At 39.3% G+C, this 24101-nt stretch overlaps 2 protein-coding genes across 3 annotated transcripts in view; one reads left to right on the forward strand and one right to left on the reverse strand.

Moving 5' to 3' along the window:
- Positions 1-662: 662 nt before the first annotated feature.
- Positions 663-9317, reverse strand: LOC100893586. Its single transcript, XM_030997714.1, has 6 exons — positions 9105-9317; positions 6332-7246; positions 5864-5952; positions 2344-2538; positions 1795-1864; positions 663-1015 (listed from the first exon to the last, which is right to left on the reverse strand). Exons 1-6 carry the CDS (start codon positions 9246-9248, stop codon positions 872-874), a joined length of 1557 nt encoding a protein of 518 aa, XP_030853574.1. The 5' UTR covers positions 9249-9317; the 3' UTR covers positions 663-871.
- A 1831-nt stretch (positions 9318-11148) lies between these two features.
- The window catches only part of LOC576831 (GTPase-activating protein and VPS9 domain-containing protein 1), a 45703-nt gene continuing 32750 nt past the window's right edge, over positions 11149-24101 (forward strand). Inside the window, exons 1-2 of one of the 2 annotated variants that reach the window (XM_030997345.1) lie at positions 11149-11424; positions 21490-22962. In XM_030997345.1, the coding sequence (XP_030853205.1) occupies positions 21823-22962 (1140 nt within the window). In that variant the 5' untranslated portion in view covers positions 11149-11424; positions 21490-21822. The remainder of the gene's footprint in view (positions 11425-21489; positions 22963-24101) is intronic. The other variant, XM_030997344.1, reaches the window with a different exon arrangement.

Here is a 24101-nt window from a genome sequence, read left to right on the forward strand (position 1 = left end):
TATCGATAACAAGTTACAAGCTACTGTTATAAGCTACTGAAATCATGGCATCTGAGTGGCTGAGAGCAAATTTATCATAGAAAATGTAGCATTTGTTATAGATAACAAGTTTTGTGAAACAGGCCCCAGTTCATGATAGCTGTTAGCCAACAAGGGACTTTATATGACTCGTGAGTGATAGGATTCATTTTGTCGGTCTTGATGGTTGGTTGTCACTACACAACAGTTAATTGCCAAGAAGGAACCTCACATAATTAATAGCTTTCATGATCATGATAATGTCTGTCTCAAGGGCTGATTTCATGATACTTACTGGCCAAGAAAGAAAGGAATTCATACATAACAGTGATGGCTTTCATGATGTCTGTCTTGAAGGCTGATTTTCTTACTTGCCAATTAGGGAAATTCATGTGAGTGTTGGCTTTCACGATATAAGTCTCAAAGGCTGATTAATGACACAGGGATGCCAGTTAGAATTGATCAGAGGGCCTGAAAGTCACCTAGAATGAGCTATTTTGTACACAAAAAAGCCTGAACTATGGTCTGAAAATAACGTGCAAGGGCCTGAAAACTGGCATCCCTGATGACAGCTACTTGCCAAGAACGGATTTCATAGGAATACTAGCTTCAATCTGTGTCATAAATGATGATTTTTTTTTTCCAAAAGTTTTTTTCCAGGAAGTAACTTCAAATAAGGGATGATTTTCGCAATGCCTCTCTCTTCAATGACTTGCCAAGAAAGGACTTGCTTTCAGGATGATATCTATTTGAAGGGCTGATGATCCTGCCAAGACTTGCTACTTGCCAAGAAAGGACTTGCTTTCATGATGTCTACCGGTATTTCATGGGCTGATGATCCTGCCAAGACTTGCTACTTGCCAAGAAGTGACTTCATGTGAGTGATGGCCTTCATGATGTCTGGTTCAAAGGCTGGTGGTCTTATTAAACCCATCATGATTCCTAATCTAACTGCCCATGACGCTGCAACGACCTTGCCCTCAGAACTTGGCATCACCTAAACAACAAAGACAGAAGATGCTGCTTGTAAGTATCGGCTTGCTTAGTGATCAGATATACAGTAGGCTTGCGGTTGCACCATGTACGAGAGAGGGAGGATTGAGGAGTCCTGAACAGGACTCTCAGTAATCTTTCCGTCGTCTATCCATCTAAACTATCTGAAACGTCGAGCCACTCCCGCCACCCATCCTCTCCAACCGGCGCTATAGTTCTCCTTGGAACTATAAGCTAAGACAGATAACTAACAGTCTTTTTCAAGACTACACCAACAGTCCTTTTCAGGACTACACACCCTCAAGAAAGATTACCAAGAGCCTTTTTGAGGACTCCTCAATCCTCCCTCTCTCTCACATGGTGCAACCGCAAGCCTACTGTATAAAGACAGAAGAATCCATCACAACTCGGTTTAATCGGTTGCTGATGGTTTCCATTTCATTCAGTAAATGTCTCTGATGGGTTTAATCACAAGTTATTCTTAAAGACCATATCCAAACTAAAAAAAATGAAATGGATGAATTTTATATCAACGGAAAGCTTATAGGCCATAGATTAAGATAATATCAATCATATGCCATTTTAGTGTCTGTCAAAGGAGTATCAGCTCTCTGAAAAGTCAAAATCTAAAGCTATGAAAAACAGGAGTTGTCGCTCTAAAAACTAGCTATCAAATCTAGCTTTCAGAATCTGAGGCAATTTTACCAAGTCACTTTAAATCCTGTTCAGTCTTTTGTTATGCACTATCATCCTGATTCACCTTGTCATCTTTGGTTTTCTTACCTTATCTAGAACATGGCTGTGAATCAGTCCATCACTACCAACATGAAATGTAGAAAATGCATCAAAGTATCTGTAGGAAAATCATAGATATTCTCTATCAATAAGTTGTGCAATATATCAATAGTATTGCTATGCACTAAATAATATGAAGATGCACTAAATAATATGAATATGCACTAAATAATATGACAGAAAACATCAACAGACATTTTTTTTTAACTTAGTGTGAATACACATAAAAATATTTTACTTTATTATAAAATATAATAAATACACATACATGTAACACAATAAGTGAAAATATTTAATCATGACATACTGTAATAAATTAAAAAACATATGATACTACATGTATAATAAACCTTTAACTTATAATCCGATAGTAAATATTCAAAACAAAGACTATTACCTATTGCTACTACAGGTAACGGTGAAGCAAAGCAGTTGACTGTTTGGTTTTTAGTTAATATAAGTACCAACAATGTCAAGTTATTCTTATTCATGTTACATTCCTGAAAATTCATTAACAAAATGAAAAAGTAAACTAACCTATATTTGTGTTTCTTTCCCCAGGGTCTTAAGATGTAGCTGTGTAAGGGCACTCCTTTGATACGCCATCTTGCTTGGATGTAATGCTGCTCGGTTTCCATGGTGATACGAAGCACCTCCATCTGTGAGTTGGTCAGACAGGCTGTACTCAGATACTTCAAAGACTGCACAGTGGCTTTGTAGGCAGATAGACCTCTGTATTAAGCAGTGGTTTGGATTTTAAAAATAAATAAACAAGAATATACAAACAGTGTATAGACGATGAAGATGATGGTGATGATGGTGATGATGATGATGATGGTGATGATGATGATGATGATGGTGATGATGATGATGATGATGGTGATGATGATGATGATGATGGTGATAATGATGATAATGGTGGTGATGATGATGGTGGTGATGATGATGGTGATGATGATGATGATGGTGGTGATGATTATAATGGTGATAATGGTGGTGATGATGATGGTGATGATGATGGTGGTGATGATGATGGTGATGGTGATGATGATGATGATGGTGATGGTGATGGTGATGATGATAATGATGATGGTGATGATAATGGTGGTGATGATGACAGTGATGATGGTGATGATGACGGTGATGATGGTGATGTTGATGATGATGATGATGATGGTGGTGATGATGGTGATGATGATGGTGATGAGGGTGACGCTGATGATGATGATGATGATGATGATGATGATGGTGGTGGTGATAATGATTCACAACATTCATACGGCACAATATTTCTGTTTAAAAGTAAAAAATATTCAAAGTTGCATGATCCTCAGATGAAATCAGACTATTTACACATTTCCAAAATACATTGTAGGTTTTGAGGCAAGATTTCAAATGTTCTTTGATGTCAATATAACAAGGGAGTATAAAAAAACAAAACAAGGAGCAATGGATATATAAAAAAGAATACAAAAGAATCTCTGTATCCCTTGAGATGTGTTAAACAATATGATCATATTCACACAATGCCATACACTTTCACACTGAACTTGTATGAGCCTATTTGAAATTGAGAGAATATGACTCTGACAAGTTCATACAAACAGAGAGTTCTCATACTTTTAACATTCATCATGTATTCACCAATAGTGGTGGTTAAGAGTACATATGACAGAGGACTATAGAGATTAATTGAGGGATATTGTGAACAGTAATGACAAGAATAAAAACAGCAGCAGGCATTGAAAAAAATGTCTTTGAGATTAAATCAAATATTCAATGTACAACCCAATTGCAACCCTAATCATGACCCTACACCTCTGACATAATAAAGCCTGGGGGTGTTTCACAAAGATCTTAAGTCAAAACTAGAAATGCAATCGTGTCACAACGATGTGCGTGCAATGACGCCGTGTTTCTACGTGTCGAACGAAAGAGCTTCTCTCGGACTATCCAGAGCAATTTGTACGAAGTCTTTAGCTTCTGTAATATTGGAGACAGGTAGGGCGAAAGAAAGGCCTCAACAGTGACCTTGATGGGATGGTATTGACTATGCCTACGCTGTTTGAAAGAAATTGGGATAGGGGAAAGAACCTAGAAAGGGCTCGCAAGCACTGCGTGCAAAAACAAATGGGATTAGTTGCATGTTCGTCATTGCAATCAAGATCGTTCTAGGGGTCAAAAGCGTGAACCCGATTTGCCCCATAGACAATGCGTGTAATGCATGGGCGGAAAACGTAGAGGATCTGTATTATGACCGGAGTTAAATTGTTTTTTCTCTCTCTCTTTATGTCTCTTTATGGGCCGTATATGGTATCATTGGAAAGAGAATTTCATGGTCGTTATTGTAAACTACTCTTTTTTTTTCTATGATAATCCTATCGAAACATGTGATGTAAAATAGATTTAAAGGACAAAATGGCGTCTTAAATGGCCCCCTTGACCAATTTTAAAAATCCGGCCACGAGGTGCCCTGCGTATTGCATCTCGGAATGTCATTGCAAATTTTCAAGGAAAAAAAAGGATGTTTAGGGGGCGAAAAGTAGTCTGAAAAAAATGACGTCATGGCCGATAAGTGTTATAATCGGGCGGAATTCGTATAGTGACCCTTGTTCAAATGCGATTTACTCACAATTTTCTGTGTAAACATATACCATACTTGGTATCATTCGAAAGGGCACTTCATTGCGGTCAGTTTGACACCATTGTCATCTGCACGCAATGTACTGCACGCATTAAAGGCGCTATTACGTAATGCATAGCAAATTCATCATTTTTGGCGATAACTTTGCGCTGACGTTATTAAAATTTACCAAACTTGGCAGACAGTTGTCACGTATATGGATACATATGTCTGCTAAGTTTCATTGATGTAGGTATAAAGATCGCCATTTTAGAGCAAGTTGAAGTTATTTCGGAATTTTCTTGAAAATGGCGAATTTGGAGGGCAATTTTCTCAAATTTGGTCAGTGATAGGGTATATAATTTTGTATATGGCTGGAAAGAGCATATCTTCAAGTATCTAAATCCAAAAAAGGGTACGGGTTTGCCAAGCCATTATGGAGATACGGCCACAAAGAGAAAGCCAATTCCCAGAACTTTAGAGGGCGCTATTTATGTTGTGCAAAGCCATTGGAGCGTGAAATTTGGCATGGCTATGTGCAATTATGAGATAAAGATACTGTGAGATTTAAATACAAAACGGAATCTATATGAGAAAGTTATGGCAGTTTTAGCTTATTTAGGGGTCCATTTTTCAAGAACTTGAGAGATTTTTGACGGAGTCGGTTTTAGATTTGAATTTCGAGTATGAAGATGGCATTTTGAAGGTCAAGTCATACGTCGCAGATGAAAGAACATCTCTCAGACTATCTAGAGGAATTTGTTAGAAGTTTGTAGGATCTAGGATAGTGGAGATAGGAAGGAAGATATAAAGGCCTTAAAATGGACCAGAAACAGACAAGATGGCGCCTGGACGGTCATGCATGAGTGATTTCCAAAATCGAAGAATGTAGTGACCTTGATGAGATGTTAGAGACTATGCCTATGAAATTTGAAAGGAAAAGGACATGAGGAAAGCACCTAACTAGGAATCACAAACACTACGTGCAAAACGAATGCGATTTCCTGACGATAAGGATAAGGAAAACACGGATAAGTATATTAATGGGGCAGAATGTGAACGAAAACAAGGCAATGACGAAGGTCGTCATTGCAATTAACTCTAAGTTGGACTTAAACATTATGGAGAGCCATTTGTAGCCTTAAAACAAAATATATCAAAAAGCAAAAATACAAGTTTTTTAGACTTTTCATAAATCCCACATCAAGAACATGAAGTCTCTTTGATAATAAAAATATTAATGATTTGAATCAACATTTTCTGCCTTTTAAAATGAGTTTTACACAATATTTTCTTAGATGCTGATGGCTTTCCATAATATTAAGTCCAACTTAGAGATAAGTTCAACTTAAGATCTTTGTAAAACACCCCCCAGGAGCAAATATCAAGTCACCAGAATCTTAAACTGATGTAGGACTAGAAAGGTAGCCCTACCTTGTTCTGACTTTCATGATGCGGTTATCAAAATGAACAGTGTCTGCATACAATCCATAGTCATGGGATTGTTCAAAGAATCTTGGCATCTGAGAGAATAAATGGAGAAGAAAAAAATTGAATTATTTCAGTCATACAATATACAATATTGCCCAAAGTAGCAACAACTATTACATACAACATTCAAATAAAAATACACTCAAACCAAGCTGTAAAAGGAATCCAGGGACATAACACAGAGGCCCGAATTCACAAAGAAGGTTTAGATTTAACCCATGGTTTAAACCCTCATTTACATAACCCATGGTTTAAAATAAGCGCAAAATAAGCGCGACACAAGTCAGAGGTCCAATATTAGACGCGCGCAAGGCAAGGTACGCTTATTTTGCGTTAATTTTTAAACCGTGGGTTATGTAAATGAGGGTTTAAACACATTATGATACTCTGAAATATTCCAGTCATACTTACTTCCTCTGACAGACGAAGGTGCATGTAAGCCAGCTGCTCCTTACTAGGCCCATCTGATGAAGCAGGATCATCAGGATTCTGCTCATTCTCACCTACACATTGAAGCAGCGGCAACATCTCCTCATTATAATTTGCGATGCCCACATTCCCAGATAGCACAGATAAACTTTCTACCTGCTGAGAAGTGGATTGATCTGCTTTTAACGGGGATAAATGATTGTAACCGGGTGTTAGATGTCCTGGAAGATTTGCTTCAGATGGATTTGGCTTTTCACTGTTGACCTTTGGCGAGACAGATTGCTTGCCTGAGTCGCCAGCTTGAATGAAGAGAGAGTAGTCATGTTTGTAAGTTCCAATGTGAGAATATTTCTTTCTAATGATAATATCATCAACTATGTCTTCACATGGCTTGGCAGCTGCCAAAATTGCATCTTCCATGTGAAGATGGTGGCATATGTCTTTGAGTTGGGCGGCTGCAGACTGGCACAGACTCCCTGCATCTCTGGCTGCACCAATAGTGTTCAGGGCTTCTTCGTAGTTGCTCTTGTCAAGCGAGAACAGTAGAGGGAGCTCTTCATGATCAGTGTTGGACGACTGTTCTGCTCTGTTGCAGTTAATGTCCGTGTTAAGAGAGCATGTGGAAGCATGTTTATCTTCAGAGCCATTCTCTGCATTCTCGAACACAATGAGACTTGACGGCTTGCTTGCTGTAGCAAACATCAGAGAGCTCTCTCTTCTTTGAATTAGATTGGTTTTACTCCAGGACCGACCACCTCTTTCCTGGAAACCTTGGTTAGATGCGCTGCTTACGACTTGTAGCTTTCCACTTGCTAGACGACATATCCCAAGTCTGATAGGTTCACTGGTGCTGCTGTGATCTCCTCTCAAATGTTCAGATTGCAAAGTGGGCAAACTCTGAAAAATTAAGGAGAGGAAATTTAATTTCTTTCAAATAGGCATTTTTGATCTACACGTAGAACTCTAAAACTAGATACATAATTATAGAATCTAATACTAAATTATACTTAGAAAAAAAAAATATACAAACTATGACTGAGCAGTAGGGGCGCTGGTCCGAGAATAAGGATCGTCCTCATAAACGGGGATCGTCTTCGTAAACGCGGAGAGATCGTCTGCATTTTCGCTGACGATTCTGATTTCCGATCCACGCATTGGCGATGCGAAAAACGGATTCCGCGATGATTTTCTTGATGCATTTCACGTTGACTAAGTACCGGTATAGAGATTTTATAATGAGTGATAAATCGATGCGAAAAACGGATTCCGCGATGATTTTCTTGATGCATTTCACGTTGACTAAGTACCGGTATAGAGATTTTATAATGAGTGATAAATCCTCAGGAAGACGGACAAACCATAAAGTAGACAGTGAACTGGGGGTATTTTATTTCGCGGAATCCGTTTTTCGCATTGCCAGTGCGCGGATCAGGAACCCGAAACTCGCTAAGCGCCAAAAAAAAAAAAAAAAAAAAAATCTTATTTTTTAGGACGCATTTTGTACACGCTTTATTAATACGAGAATAGACTAGACCTAGACTCTATTAGGGTGTCTGATCGCGCACCCGATGTTGTGTGCTAAAATTCTTCCCATAGAGATTACACGCATCCCTATGCAGTCTACGTGCATTGCGCGACCATGCAAAAAAAATCAATTTTTTTTTTCAATTCGAGATTCAAACCTTTATCTGTTGTGATCCTGAAGGTGATAATCAATAAATGAGGTGTCATATGAAAGAGCAGGTGAATTCCAATATTTCCAAAGGGGCGTAGCCCCCGAAATTCTAAAAATATCTTGGTCAAAACAGCAATTGAAACATTGTGTCCTGGCTAACTCTGAGGTTTGTCACTTTTGAGATATGACGCCCCGATCGATAAGTAGTCCCAGTCCTAAGGAAAAATTCTATGTGCTTATTATTTCGCTAGCCCCCTGGGATCACAACTGATAACAGTTTAAAAATACCCTTCTCGCTATTTGGTGGATCAGCTAATTAGGGGGCATGCGCTCCGCTCAGTCCAAACCATGGTTACATCGCGTAACATCTCCGCGTACAAACGAAACCCCAAATTCAAGTATGGGTGGCCATTCGCGGCATAGAACCCGGAAGTGAATACACGTTATAGTCAATGGCAATATCGCGGAGACATCTCCGCGATGTTGCCATTGACTATAACGTGCATTCACTTCCGGGTTTATTGTGCGACGAACGCCAACCATACTAGTCAATGGCACATGTCGCGGAGACAGCGTAGCGTAGCTTGCATATCGCGCGATATAGATGTTTGGCTAAATTTAGCAAAACAACATCACTCTGCGTGGACGTCTTTTTCGTCGATTTTGACCAAAATGATATGAATATACCAGCGTTTTGGAGGGGCTGTAACTTTTGATAGAAACGTAGGTGAGACTTGAAATTTGAAATGTATTATTCTGATAACATTTTTTATTCAAATATCAAACAAAAATGGTGAAAAACGATCCCAAATTGAAAATTGAAAAATTGTTCAGACACCCTAACTCTATCCTTGTTTATGGGGACAATCCTCATTAGCACGCTCGGACCATATCATAATTCTTTTAGAATTAGAGTGAATTAGTGTCACAATCACATTTTCAAATTACGATGGTGTAAGACTGTAAGATAAATGGTTGAATGGCTTGTGACCCAAATAAATTCCTGCATTCATACCGTGTACAAAAGTCAAAACACTACACCACCAACATGGAAATGAGCGTATGGGACACACTTCTTACCCTGGTCTTGGCCTTGGGCTCCCCGTCCGAAGTACTTGACACATATCGACAAACATATAGTGAATTTGATCCCCAAATTCTCTTAGCAAACAATGGTAAAAAGATAGGAATCTTCTCCTTCACGGGATTCAAGTAAAGATACATGATGATGCCATCGATGCTCGAGTTGGTTCGATAGTTTCGAAGCGAAATTTCACTTTTGAGTGTACGGTATCGTCGAAGAGATAGCCAGGGAAAATCGTAAAGGTAAAGAAAAAGAAGGTACAGGAACGTTTCGTGATTTGTTGTTGATAATATTGATAAACCAAATCGCCCACACTTTCAACAGTCTTTTATATCTTGTCCCTCGTATCACTTCTTCTTCTCCAGTGTTTTTTCCTCATCCCCTTTCTTCTTCTTTTCCCCATCCTCGATCTCCTAGACCATGTAGACTCTCCTTCACCATTATTCTGTTGACTAGACAACATGATTTAGATAATAATTATGATATTGACATTAACTTTTCAAGCGCGTTAACATTGTAATTGATATTACCCCCGTTGTTGAATTCAATATGTCATTTTCGTGATGTAATCAAATTTAATACAAAAATCTCTCTCTTCTGAAGAATTTCTATGTCAAAGTATATCAGGATGTATTATGTATGTAAAATTATTTTGTAAACTCTCTTCATCAATTTTCTCAGGGCTGTCAACCCTCCGGGGGGGGGGGGGGGGTAGTGAGCACTTCGATTTTATTTTTTTTTAATTTTCTTAATCAACACCACACACCCCCCCCCCCCCCCCTTCCCTGTTGAGCCAAAACAAAATTGCATACGATCTCCCGCGAAGCAGTTCCCCAAAGTTGACAACCCTGATTTTCTTAGGCTAGCGATTGAGGGACTACAATCCAAGAACCTGCATGGTCAAAATCGAAATGTCCCCGGACTTTCCACCAATCAAATTCTCAAATTCGCCTAATTTTGGAGGTGATACCTAATTCTGCTCTAATCAATTAGGACTTTTGGTTGCAGCTAGCCGCTTGCGACTAAGTTTCAGGTCTTGATGAGAGATTTATAGTCTTCTTTTTTTTTTTTTAGCGAGGAAACTTCTAAACTGTGTCTAATAAAGAATTAAAAAGTGTTTTATTCTCGGCAATGAAACCTAAAAAGAAATTAAAAGCACACTGATCGTCTCATTACAGGGACGCCTGTTCCCTGGCCCTGGTCTATATCAAGGCCGATTATTACAGGGCTGTCATTAACCCTCCCGCATTTGGAGGGAGTCTCACGCCACCACGCTCATTTTCCCGCCGTCCCACCAGCTCGTAGGAGACTCCAGCCACCACGCCCTTCCTCCTGCTCTCCCGCTTTGATGTAGAATCTCCCGGTTTATGAAAAACCTCCCGCCAAACGTGGTAACCACAACTTTTTATCTAATTTTTGGCGAAGGGGGTGGGGGTGGGGGTGGGGCGAGGGGTGGGGGGGGGGGGGGGGGTGGGGAGGGGTATTGAGTAAAAAATGAAATAAAAAATAAATTATTACTCACTATTCATTACCCCCCCCCCCCCCCCCCCGTTGCAGGGTCAGGGTAACTTCATTAGTAGGCCTATATGTATCAATATACTGTTCTCCAGTATTTGTTGTTACCCGACTCTATATAATATAATTGGCCTCATAATTAGCAGACTTTTATATTTTGGTGGATATTGAACTGTAGAAAAATTAGGCACATTCATATATATCTTAAATATATGATGCTAATTTCAGATGGTGACATGACTTGTCAAATACTGGGAAATACCTAGGAAATACTGGAGAACAATAATAAAAACGTTTTTGCGGTATCCCTCAACCTATTCTTACTTTTGTCTTGCTTGTAAGAGATCCCCCCCCCCCCCCCCCCTAGCCTCCCCTGAGTAAAATAACGCCCGATCCACCGTGTAAATCCTTGGCACCATAATCAAGATTAAAAAAAATCAGCTTTTTAAATTTTTTCCCGATACAAAAGCGGATTTGAACCACCCTCTTTTTAGTATTGTCTACCGCCATCTACGACCGGTGAACTGGAGTGGGAGGGGATGATGATTTGGGTAGATGACGATTTAATGGGTTGCGCAGCAAACCAACACAAATGAGATGCAAACGGGACTACAAGCCGTGCCGTATGTTGACATCGCATAGGCACATATGTGGGGACGTTGTCTACTTTGATTGAGGCAATGATGTTGTAGTTAATAAGTTGCATCGAAAAAAGGATTGCAAGATCATGATCAACTGAGAAGCGGTATGTACACTTTGTAACAGGTTTCTGTCGGTTGTTCCACTTGATGTTAAGCAAATGTAAGTGAAAAAGTATAATTAACATGATCTGATGATTGAAAAGTCATGATCTTGTTTTCATCTGTTCATGAATGATGAATGACAGAATGTGACTTTTGTGAGTTTGTGACATCAATTGTGTTTGTGAGAATTGATGATTGTGACTTGCAGACTGTGACTGGTGACTGTGAGATTGGGAGTCCATATTCCATAAGCCCTTGGGCTAGATAATGTGAAATATGAATATCATATATCGTTTTAGGTCTAGCTCTCACTCGGTCTCAAGCTCAAGGTTAGTCTGTCTCGTATTAATATTAAGTCGTAGCAGCATTAATGTGTATGGTGGTGCGACCATAGTCCATAAAAAGACCATAGACTTCTAGTTCCTCCCCGACAGACCCGAGGCTTAATTAAAGGGAGTGTAGCCTGACAAGACTAGACTAGTATGTGTCTTTCTCGTGGCCTGATTGGCGCCAATTGGGTTTAATATGACTTCAGACGACGCAAAATGCGCAAAACCGAATCGTGAAGGGAACGTCGGTCTGTTTCGCGAACGCTGACCATGTAGAGATTAAGTTGCTGACTATCGTTAATCAAGTCCATTCGTTTACGTGCAGTTGTCCAAAAGAAGACGTACATGTACCGGTAGATGGCGTTAACCAGTATTTGCCAAGCTACACGCCCTTTAATATTATTCTTTGACAGTTTAGACTTTGAGTATGACTATGAACAAGATTTTGAAAATCAAGCCATATTACAGATGGAAAGAGAAACATAGCATCAACCTAGGCACAACATTTACTTAGATACATGTAGGTGTGAAATTATAAAAACATTGACAAAACATGTTGTACAGATTTTTGCGGTCGATTTGGTTTTTAGTTGAGTTGATTAGCAGTGGTTTATTTGGTTTTTCTACATAATTTTGAGCTTGGAATTGACTAGAAATAGAGGTACATGTAACAAAACTGATTTATTACATTCTTGAAGTGGTGTTTGAAATTGCTGAGGTCTATATTAAAGGTACTACTGTATGTCCCATTTGCAGCCAACATCAAATTCTGTAGAACTTTGCAAGAATTATAAACTTGTCACATAGTCCTTCCTGTGAAATTTAAACGTTGGCCATGTCCTTACATGTATATTCAAATTTTGCAAAGAAACCAGTCTGTCTCGTAGACTTCACTGTCAGACACTACCGAGAGACTGACTGACATTTTTTTTTTTTGGGGGGGGGGGGTACATAAAATGAGCTGTAAAGGGTACATGAGTATTTGTAACATCAATAACCCAATTCTTGTTATGGTAAAAATTTGACTGATAGAATCTTTGCGCAGCACAAAACATATGACCATTTGGTACAAGGGTCTGAAAATCATGGCAAAATTTTGAAATTAATCGGACCAATAATAAGATAGTAATGAATGTTTGAAACATGAGGTAACTAAATCTATTCTATACAAATCTCAAATTGGCAATTTGGTCACTGGATTATGATGTAGACGCGTATAACTCTCCCGTTGTCGTGTAAAAAAAATATTGATTTTTTTTTTCTCCTTTAATTTCCTTCTCCCTTGGGGCACAACTCAAAATTTATTATGGATATGAAATAATTTATAGGTCCTCTAAAAACGAAATGATTCTCCTGATTCATACATTTTGAATAAATTACATTTTAGTCATTTTGTTTGTTGCAAATGGGAAAGTTTTCCACCACTACATCACAGAGTCTATGTCTATCATGATTTCAACTCTCAACATTTCAGCACTTTCTCACTTTTTGTCTGATTTCATTCAAACTTCACTATTCTGCTTCTCTAATGTTTTTGCTTTCTTCTTGATTAGTTATCTCTTAAATGTATAGACCAGTTCTGGTCATGCGATTGCATTGTGAAAGAAACGTTGTGGAATTGATCAGTAAAGGTTGATCATCTAGCATCTAGCATTTGCAAGGTTCTGGAATCATCAAAATGATAAGAAATTTGGCCCAGTCTTGGTAACGTTGCAAGCACTGTACACAGTAGGCTTGAGTCGGTACGGTCGATCACACCGGGACCCGACCGTTGCCGTCGGGTCCCGGTTTCGTTTTTTGAGAACCGACGCTCCGAAAAAAATAATGAAATATGTAAGAAATTGCAGTTTTGCACACCACTAAAATCATTCCACCTTGAAACTTAAGTATTTAATTGTTACCAATCATATTCTAGCTCATCCTGAATCAATCCGAACTGCTGATATAAATATGGGTTGCAAAGCAGTTCGCTGCATGGGGTTGTTGTTGCCAGCTGCTAGCTAGCTACTTTACTGGCCGGGTCTCTCGGCAGGATTAATAAATCAGGTTGAAAGAAACATTAATGTTTGAATAATAAAACGGCTTTCTAAAAAGTACTTCTTTACAACATACCGATCGAATAATTTTTAAAAGACAAAATGGATATTATTTCTTTGATTTTGAACACATGCTTCTTTTAAAAGCTGAAAATTACTTGGTAATCACAAGAAGTTTCGATACGGATAGCTGTTGCAAGGCAAGTTCAGACTAGTCTCGGAAAAATGCGCAGTGCTCCTCGTAGTTAGCTGTAATCCGTGCCAGAACGAACCCAAACAAAGACGTGATCGTAACGAGAAAAAATAATTAAAAACTACGAGAACACAATTGGAAAGACAACTACTCAAAATTATCGTAAGCAGATAAATAACTTGGAGGAATAATACAATAGTTGTCCAAGAAAAGCGACAGAAATAGTGATATTTAAGGAGTTACTATAGGTACAATCATTATCGGAATGGGCCTGCTAATATGTCCGAATTACACGAGGCTAGAAACCAAATAACGCCCTCTACGGTAAAAAGCAGTATAACAAAGGATTCGAGTATTTGCAGCAAGCCCCTTGCGATAAAAATGTACCCAGTTACTCCTCGATTATCACAATTTCTTTGGCATTTCTTGGGTGATTATTGAATTCTTTGTCTAAGTTATTTATCTGATTATCGTAATTCTGAGCAGTAGTTGTCTTTCCAATTGTGCTCTCGTAGTTTTTAATGATTTTTTTCTCGTTACGATCACGTCTTTGTTTGGGTTCGTTCTGGCACGCATTACAGCTAACAAGGAGCACTGCGCATTTTTCCGAGACTAGTCTGAACTTGCCTTGCAACGGCTATCCGTATCGAAACTTCTTGTGATTACCAAGTAATTTTCAGCTTTTAAAAGAAGCATGCGGTGTTCAAAATCAAAGAAAAAATATCTTTTTTGTTTTTAAAAATTATTCGATCGGTATGTTGTAAAGGAGTACTTTTTAGAAAGCCGTTTTATTATTCAAACATTAATGTTTTTTGACCCGATTTTTTTCAACCTGCATGAATCAAAATGGCGGCTCGATCATTGTCTTTCTATTTTTGCTCCAGTTTTTTTACTTTTAGAGGCACGATAATGGCACTAAACATCGCCAATCATGGATAAAAATAATGTCAAATGGAAGAATATACCGATCTGTGCCGAGGTATGCATGTGTTGATTTATTTGACTGATAAAAAAGGTCACTTTTAAGGGACATACTGATGATATGCGCTTTTTATAGAGGCAAGTGACAAATCCTGCGAGCTGATTTCGGGACACCGGGTCCCGATCGGTGCAAGGCCGTCGGGACCCGGTTTATGAAAATACCGACATGACTCAGGCCTAGTACACAGAAAGATGTATATGGGACTACGCGATATCTGTCCAGTCCGAATAGATATAATATACCTAATATATCAACTAGTAGCAGGTTTCCCGGCAAAATTTGTATCATCGTGTATTAGTCAAAACATATTCTTTCACATGATTGGTAATAAGAGCTTCTATTTCATTTTTTGAGAGGGGGGCGTTTCCAAAACTGGTCTACACCTTTAATGTTAGATTTCCATTTAAATTGAAAGTACATAATGGTCATGGGATTTCTGGCTCAGCAGATAGAGAGACAGAGAGACTGGAGGAAAAAAAAGGATTGTGTTTTTTATTGCAGAAAGTGGGAATAAAGGAAGGATAGAGTGGGGTGGGGAGAGAAGGAGGAGAGATGCAGAGAGAGATAAAGAGAGAGAGTGAGAGTCGTCTAGAGACTAGAGAGTGTGAGGAAAAAGACGGAGGAAGTTTAGTAAGTGACTCTGACAGGATGGTAGAGAATTATGGGAGAGAGTTAAAGTGAGAGGAAGAGAGAGAGAGAGAGAGAGAGAGAGAGAGAGAGAGAGAGAGAAAGAAAGAGGAAAGGGAAGAGGAAGAGAGAGAAGGAGGGTGAGTTGAGGTGGAAATGTTGACTCAATCAAAGGGAAGTGATGCAGGAACCAGCCTGTACATTTACTCAAGAAAGTCTGGATATTTATTCCTTTTGAATGTAATTAAATGCTCTGCACGTACACTGTACAATGGTTTCATTTTGGCCAGGATTTTGGCACAGAGTAAAGGTAATCTACAAACTGAAAGTGAAAAGTAAAGACCATCTAAACTTGAAGCAAAAATGATTTAATTTTTATTTTTAAGAAGATAAGTTTTTGTGTCAACATGTGCATCAGAATGCTATCATTATAATAGTTAGAGCTGCAGTTTTTTCACTTTTAATCATCAAATGTAGACCTGTAGTATTTTAGTTTCTGGGTGCTTTTTGTTGTTGTTGGGAGGAGGGGGTTCAATTTGTTTTTAGCCCAAACTGAGAGACTCTTAGGCCATGTTCATATTCAGTACACTGCAATTCTAAACAATTGTCTTGAAATACTTAATGATACTCTGGATTTAAATCACATCCTTGATGGTGACTAAGTATTGGATAAAGTCGATTGTAGCAATGTTCGCACAGGATTGTCAAAGTTTAAAACTTTGAAGTTTGCATAACCTCAAACTTTTCAATCAACGCCCTACTATAATTTAATAATAATATTAATAATAATAATAGTATTTAGTGTTATATAGCGTTTATCACAAATTTATGTCTCTAAGCACTTTACAAATATACTATTACCCTGGTCATTGGATTCAGTGCTTGCCTGCACACTCTGTGTGCACAATCTCCACTCCCTGGGGAGCATTCCAGCCAGGCGTTACTTGACGCTCAAAAACTGTTTGACCAACAATGACGGTCGCATCCTACCGGGTACCCATTTAACACCTAGGTGGAGAGTAGCAAATGCAGGTTAATATTTTGCCAAAGGATATTAGTGCCGTGTTGGGATTCAAACCCTCGGCCTTCGCATCTCCAGTCAACGCCTTAAACCACTCGACCACGACACTCCCATTTAATTTACCAGTTTACATGGACCAAAACGATGAGTGCTCCTAAGTCTTAAACAACAAGCTGAGCAAGCGGTCATTGTAACGACAAACTGGCGAAACCTTATAGTTAATTGTGTCACCCTGGCACATACATGTACATGAAGTTGACACAAGTTTTTCAAAACTATAAGATAATCTTTATAAAAGTTTATAGACTTTCGTGTGAACATCGCTTATGTTTTTCTGATGTGATTTCCTATCAGCTTACATGTAATCTTGTTATCTCTGGCTTAATATTCAATGGGTTAAGAGATATTTAGAAAGGCTTCCTCTCTTGGTGTCATGTGACTGATAGTTGTGTTAATTGTTCTCTATAGAGTGGTGAAGTGTGACGTCATCAAAAATCTAATTTTAGAATTTCTCAATTTTTTCTTCATTTTACGAAAGAGCATCAAAAATAATGTCCAAATGTCAATAACCAATTGAATATGTTACATATGTAAGTATTGGCTGAGATACATGTATGACCATCTGAATAAATAAGTTTCCTACAGGAACGTGAGTGTTATTTTGCTCTGGTTCATAATAACTAGGAACCAGAGCAAATAATGTAACACTGAGTTCCTATAGGAAACTTATTTATTCAGATGGTCATATCTCAGCCAATACTTAACTTATTCAATTGGTTTTCGACAATTGGACATTATTTTTGATGCTCTTTCGGAAAATGAAGAAAAAATTCAGAAATTCCTAAAATAGATTTGTATGATGTCACAGCTTCGGTACTCTATACCTGTGTATTTGGATTCGATTTTAGTACAGGGTAGTATTTAGTGTGGAATTAAATGTTTGTCCAGAGCCCAGCAGCACAGATTTGAATGAAATGTATATTTGGGGCATCTTTTGTACACAAAAAAAGAAAATAAATTAAACAACAACAACTGAACAATAAAAGAAACATATTTGTATTTGTTTGCATTTAGAATTGACATCTAATTTCATGCCAACATTATTGATAGATTACATTTAAGTGATCAAATTTAGAATTAGATATTTTTTTGGAATTCTGTGACCCTGAAATGAAATTGACCCCTAATTGTATCCATGGGTCAGTAGACATTTTTAAAAAGTCATTAAGTTCTAAGGTTCAGGGTCGGAATTAAGAAAACGTTTTTTCAGGGAAATTGGAAAGTGTTAAAATCGTTTTACAAACCAAATGGAAAGGACAAACCAATTACGAAGTGATCTTCACATCTTTAGCCTGTTTTGGTATACATTTTGTACATGTACGTTGTAATTCTCACATATTTTTTTCCTAAAATATTAAATTTCTGATCCCATATCTAGCAATGTACATTGTACACAACCAAAGCACACAAGGCTACTCTACATATATGTACTAAATACGTAAATCACGTACATCTAGTCCCTGAATTTCAGGATGGTGTACAATAACCATATCCTCAATTTATTTCGTCACACTTGAGGGCCACATATGATGTATGTACATGTACATGTACACGTACACTACATGTACGTGTTGGTGATGAAATATTTAGGTAAAATGATGCTTTTACATTTTTTTACCTTGTGGGCATACACATGTACATTTATGTATCATCAGTTAGTATCGTTAAAGCCCACCTCAACCTATATAATTTGACCACGTTCCAATTTTGGATGAATTAACAATTGGCATTTAAAGGTACAGACCAGTTTTGGAAACGCCCCCCCTCTCAAAAAATGAAATGGAAGCTCTCATTACCAATCATGTGAAAGAATATGTCTTGACTATTAAACCGCCTACTAATTGATATATCTGGTAAATCATCATATCATTCTGGCCTTGATAGATATCACGTAGTCCCATTTACATCTTTCTGTGTACAGTGTTTGTAACTTTACCAAGACTGGGCCAAATTTCTTATCATCATGATTCCAGAACCTTGCGGTACACACCAATACTTACATGTATATATGCTAGATGATCAACCTTTTCTGGTCGATTCCACAACGTTTCTTTCACAATGCAATCGCATGACCAGAACTGGTCTTCATCTTTTAGAGGTATAGTATCGTGGCCCTGAAGGGACATCGCGAATAGACTAAATCGTGAAAAATATGCAATAAAATTCACGATATCGTCAATTTTATCGCATATTTTTCACGAAGAAATTCACGAAATTGACGATATCGTGAACTTTATCGTGAACTTTTCACGATGAAATTGACGATATCGTGAATTTTATCGTGAAAAGTTCACGATATAAAGTTCACGATATCGTCAATTTTATCGTGTACTCTATCGTGTACTCTATCGTGTACTCTATCGTGTACTCTCCTGACGGGCGCTTCGTAAACAAAACCAGCCCTAGCTGGGGGAGACAGAGAGAAGGAAAAAAGGGAAAGGGAAAGAGAAGATAAAAGGAAAGAAAGAATAATAAGAAGAAAAGAGGGAAACGGGGGGGGGGGGGGGGGGGGGCGAAGGGCTCTTGCCTCCTCCTCACTCCCCCCCCCCCCCGCCAAAAAATAAATAAGGAGAGAGAGAAGGGAAAGGGAAAGGGAAAGAAAATATAAAAGGAAAGAAAGAAGAGGAAGAAGGAAAGAGGGAAACGGGGGAAGGGCGAAAGGCTCTTACCTCCCCCCCCCCCCCCCCCCCCCGCCAAAAAAAATAAATAAGAGAGAGAGAGAGAGAGAGAGAGAAGGGAAAGGGAAAGAAAGAAGAGGAATAAGAGGGAAACAGGGGAAGGGCGAATGGCTCTTGCCTCGTCCCCCCCCCCCCCCCCCCCCCCCCGCCAAAAATAAATAAGAGAGAGAAGGGAAAGGGAAAGAAAATATAAAAGGAAAGAAAGAAGAGGAATAAGAAGGAAATAGGGAAACGGAGGAAGGGCGAAGGGCTCTTGCCTCCTCCCTCCCCACCCCCCGCCAAAAAAATAAATAAAGAGATAGAGAGAGAAGGGAAAGGGAAAGGGAAAGAGAAGATAAAAGGAAAGAAAGAAGAGGAAGAAGAAGAAGAAAAGAGGGAAACGGGGGCGAAGGGCTCTTGCATCCCCCCGCCCAAAAAATAAATAAGAGAGAGAGAGAGAGAGAAGGGAAAGGGAAAGAGAATAAAAAAGGAAAGGAAGAAGAATAAGAAGAAAAGAGGGGCTCTTGCCTCCTCCCCCCTCCCGCGCCAACAAATAAATAGGAGAGAGAGAGAGAGATAGAGAGAAGGGAAAGGGAAAGGGAAAGAAAATATAAAAGGAAAGAAAGAAGAAGAAGACGGAAAGAGGGAAACGGGGGAAGGGCGAAAGGCTCTTACCTCCCCCTCCCCCCTCCCGCCATAAAGGGAAAGAGAAGGGAGAGGGAAAGAAAATATAAAAGGAAAGAAAGAAGAGGAAAAAGAATAAGAAAAGATGGAAACAGGGGCGAAGGGCTCTTGCCTCCTTTCTTTTCTTTCTTTTCCTTTCTTTCCTACTCTCCCTCTTTTTCGTTTTTCTCTTTCTTTCTTCTCTTTCCCTTTCCTTCTCTCTCTCTCTCTTATTTATTTTTTGGCGGGGGGCGGGGGGACGAGGCAAAAGCCCTTTGCCCCCGTTTCCCTCTTTTCTTCTTCTTCCTCTTCTTTCTTTCCTTTTATCTTCTCTTTCCCTTTCCCTTTCCCTTCTCTCTCTCTCTCTGATTTATTTTTTGGCGGGGGGAGGGGGGGGGGGCAAGAGTCCTTCGCCCTTCCCCCGTTTCCCTCTTTCCTTCTTCCTCTTCTTTCTTTCCTTTTATATTTTCTTTCCCTTTCCCTTTCCCTTCTGTCTCTCCTTATTTATTTTTTGGCGGGGGGGGGGGGGGGGGGAGTGAGGAGGAGGCAAGAGCCCTTCGCCCCCCCCGTTTCCCTCTTTTCTTCTTATTATTCTTTCTTTCCTTTTATCTTCTCTTTCCCTTTCCCTTTTTTCCTTCTCTCTGTCTCCCCCAGCTATAGGGCTGGTTTTGTTTACGAAGCGCCCGTCAGGAGAGTACACGATAGAGTACACGATAGAGTACACGATAAAATTGACGATATCGTGAACTTTATATCGTGAACTTTTCACGATAAAATTCACGATATCGTCAATTTCATCGTGAAAAGTTCACGATAAAGTTCACGATATCGTCAATTTCGTGAATTTCTTCGTGAAAAATATGCGATAAAATTGACGATATCGTGAATTTTATCGCATATTTTTCACGATTTAGTCTATTCGCGATGTCCCTTCAGGGCCACCATAGTATAGGCCTACAATACTTGTAATTAATTGTGTATTTTGGGGATACACAAAGTAGGTCACATGTACTGTATTGATCTGGTTGACCTCGAATTGTGTGTTGTATTGTATACATATACTTGAGCTTTGCCAGAAATTATTTTTATTCCTGCTATGAGGATTGAAACAGTATAAAACATATTTTACATTGACATAACCTGCATCTGAAACTTGTGTAAATTCTGCACAAGCTATGAATTGTATTTCATTTTCATTTCACTTTTTTTTTTCTTTTTTTTTTTTTTTTTTTTTTTTTTTTTTGGGGGGGGGGGGGGGTATTAATCTTTTCTTATGCATTATAAATAATATTGAATAGATTAAATGGATTTTTATTCATCTTAATACTAGTAGTTGATAAACTACACCCCCTCAGAGTACACGTATCGGTACATGTATTTAATTGGATTTCTCTTTGATTTAAATTTGGTTTTATTAAAGGACCCCCTCTCCTGCCCCTTCCCCTTCCCCTACTGCATTTCAAAGTATATGTGTACACGTAATATTATTCTATTTGTTACACTGATAATTAGACTTCTGTTCGTTATTTTTTTTTTGCTTTATCTTTTATCACAGAACTTATTCCAAGTGTTCTACTGCATGATTCTTCAAAAGGATAGTCTTCTGGTCTGGGTTCTGCAAGAGATACCACCACCTGACATATAGACTGGTCACATGACTACCACATGTGGCGTATCTGTCAAAACTCTCTGATACATGACACATACATTTAGAAGAACATTCGGATACCATGAGACCGTGTTTGTAAGCAAGGCTCAGGTTTTACTTTTCCCAAGTATAAACTGTAAAGATTGTTGTATGATGTAAACACATGGCATTGAATAAAAGGTGTTTGTAGTATGAATACTTGTGACTCAGCGATAGAGCAGTGTTTTGTGATTTGATAAGATGGCAGTTACGATGAACAGCGCCGCTGAGCTGCTGTCGCTGGCCCAGCGGCTGAAGGAAGAGAGGCTTTACATCCAGTCTGAGAAGAATCTCCTTCAGGGGCTTCACGAGGAGGTAACCCAGACCTCGGACAAACTCCATCGTGTTGCCTGGATCACCCAACAGCAGCGTCAGACCCTCAACAGTCTGGTAAGGGCAAGCTCCAATTCCCCTCCTGCTGCCTGCTGCTACCGGGCCAACGCCCTGGAGCGGGTCGGGTTCGTCGATGGGTACAAGCAGCTGGGGTTCCAGGACTCGCTGTACGGAGACGTGTTGAACTTTCTTCGAGAGAACCCCTCGATTACGGCTCAGATCTTAGCCCAAGGGGAGAGAGCGAACCTTGAGAGGGCACCAGGATTAGTGCACTCTGTTATCTCTGGTATTTATGGAAACTGTGTCGTGGATGATGATGAGCAGCACTTCTTAATTTTCATTCAATCTCTGATGAGACACCAGCTCTCGGAGAGTGATGATCCTCGTCGGTTACTGAGGAGAGGGCGCTGTGCGTTTGCTATAGCTTTTAAAGTTTTCACAGAAGCCCTGTTCAGTGGGAAACTGTACTTGACAGCAGCGTTGCATGAACCCGTCATGGCTGTGCTAATGAATGACGAAGTCTGCTTAGAAACGGACGTCCAAAAGGCAATGGACCACTTTTCCCCAGAGGAACGGAAGCAGCGATTTGGAACCCCAGGAACTCCGGAGTATGAACAAAGCGTCCAGAAACACATGAACAGCATCATGGACCAACTTGTGGGACTATGTAACAAATTCATTATTGGACTACACAGTAACATCTACTGCTTCCCTCCTAGCCTGGACTGGATCATCAGTCAGCTTCATAAGATCTTGGTGGATGCAGGTCAAGTGGGGTCAGCGGACATCCGTATCATGTGTGCTGATCTCCTGCTGACCTGCTTCGTCGGTCCCGCGATCGTTGATCCTGAGCCCTATGGCATCACGTCGGACATCCTGGTGAGCGAGACGGCTCGGTTCAACCTGATGCAGGTTGCTCAGATCCTACAAGGTCTGGCTCTCCAGACGTCGACGACCAGCAAGGAATCCTCAGGCAGGGTACCGGACATCTACGCAAGATTTCCAAAGGTGAGTCCTGCTGTAAAAATTGAACTTACGTAATTCAACTTAAAACAAAAAAGTTACCAATGTCTGTTTTTCAGAAGGGTATTACAGGTAACCCTTGTGTTATACTATATAGATATATTGACTGCTATGAGAGGCATAGCTGTTTCTATAGCAGGATGTAACGTCCCCGAGAGCCAGTGTAGAAACAGCTATGCCTCGAATATTAAAGCAGTCCATATATCTTTTACACTGTATATATACCGAATTCCCCCAAAAATCGACAAAGAATTCTCGCCTTATCCTTTTCTTGAGTAAAGATTGGTTAAAATATCACAGAAAATATGAAACACTTGTCTCTTAATCTTCGCTGGTAAGTTGCCTGAATGTTACGAATATTCGGGAAATAGTACACACACTGTATGGTATCCGCAATCGCACAAAGAAACTTTTTACACAAAAACCAATGGGGATCTCAGCAAAATTCACCTATGCAGCCCGTTACCTGGGCAACAGGCATCTTTCTCATTAAACTATTGACCACAGGGCTCAAATTAAATTTTTGTCCACGGGGGCTCTTCCAAAAAAAAAGAGCCCCCGTAAGAAGGCTCACGGGGGCTCTTTTTTTTTTTTTTTTGAAGAGCCCCTGTGGACAAAAAATTATTTTGAGCCCTGTGGTCATAGCATCACATTACAAGCATGGCTAAAATCAGGACTTCAATGTTGACCAATCAGATGGCTAGATTTATTCAACATACTATAAAAGAGAGGTATTTATTAAATTTTAATCCTCTTCTGGCTCCAAACTAAACAAAATGCTTTTCATTATCTCACCCCTGAAGACTCTCTGAGAGACTAGAGGTTATTTCTTGATGATAATATAAATTTGCTGTGTGGGAGACTTTTACATGGTCCATTAATGGTATCCAAGTCCGGTGGCAGCCAATAAATATTGACCTACTGCACATGGAAACTGACGACCATCTCCTTTTAAAATACATTTATCACATAAATGGAAATGAGTATGTTGCTTTACAAACGGGAAACAAAATTTGAGAGTAATGTAACGGCAAATATTTGTCAAGGAGGACGTATGGTACTGCATTATTATGTACTGTACATATATGTACATGTATGTGCCTTGGGCAACTCTGAAAATGGAT

This window comes from Strongylocentrotus purpuratus, unplaced genomic scaffold (assembly GCF_000002235.5).
Source record: "Strongylocentrotus purpuratus isolate Spur 01 unplaced genomic scaffold, Spur_5.0 spur5_scaffold_4, whole genome shotgun sequence".
Taxonomy (NCBI): domain Eukaryota; kingdom Metazoa; phylum Echinodermata; class Echinoidea; order Camarodonta; family Strongylocentrotidae; genus Strongylocentrotus; species Strongylocentrotus purpuratus.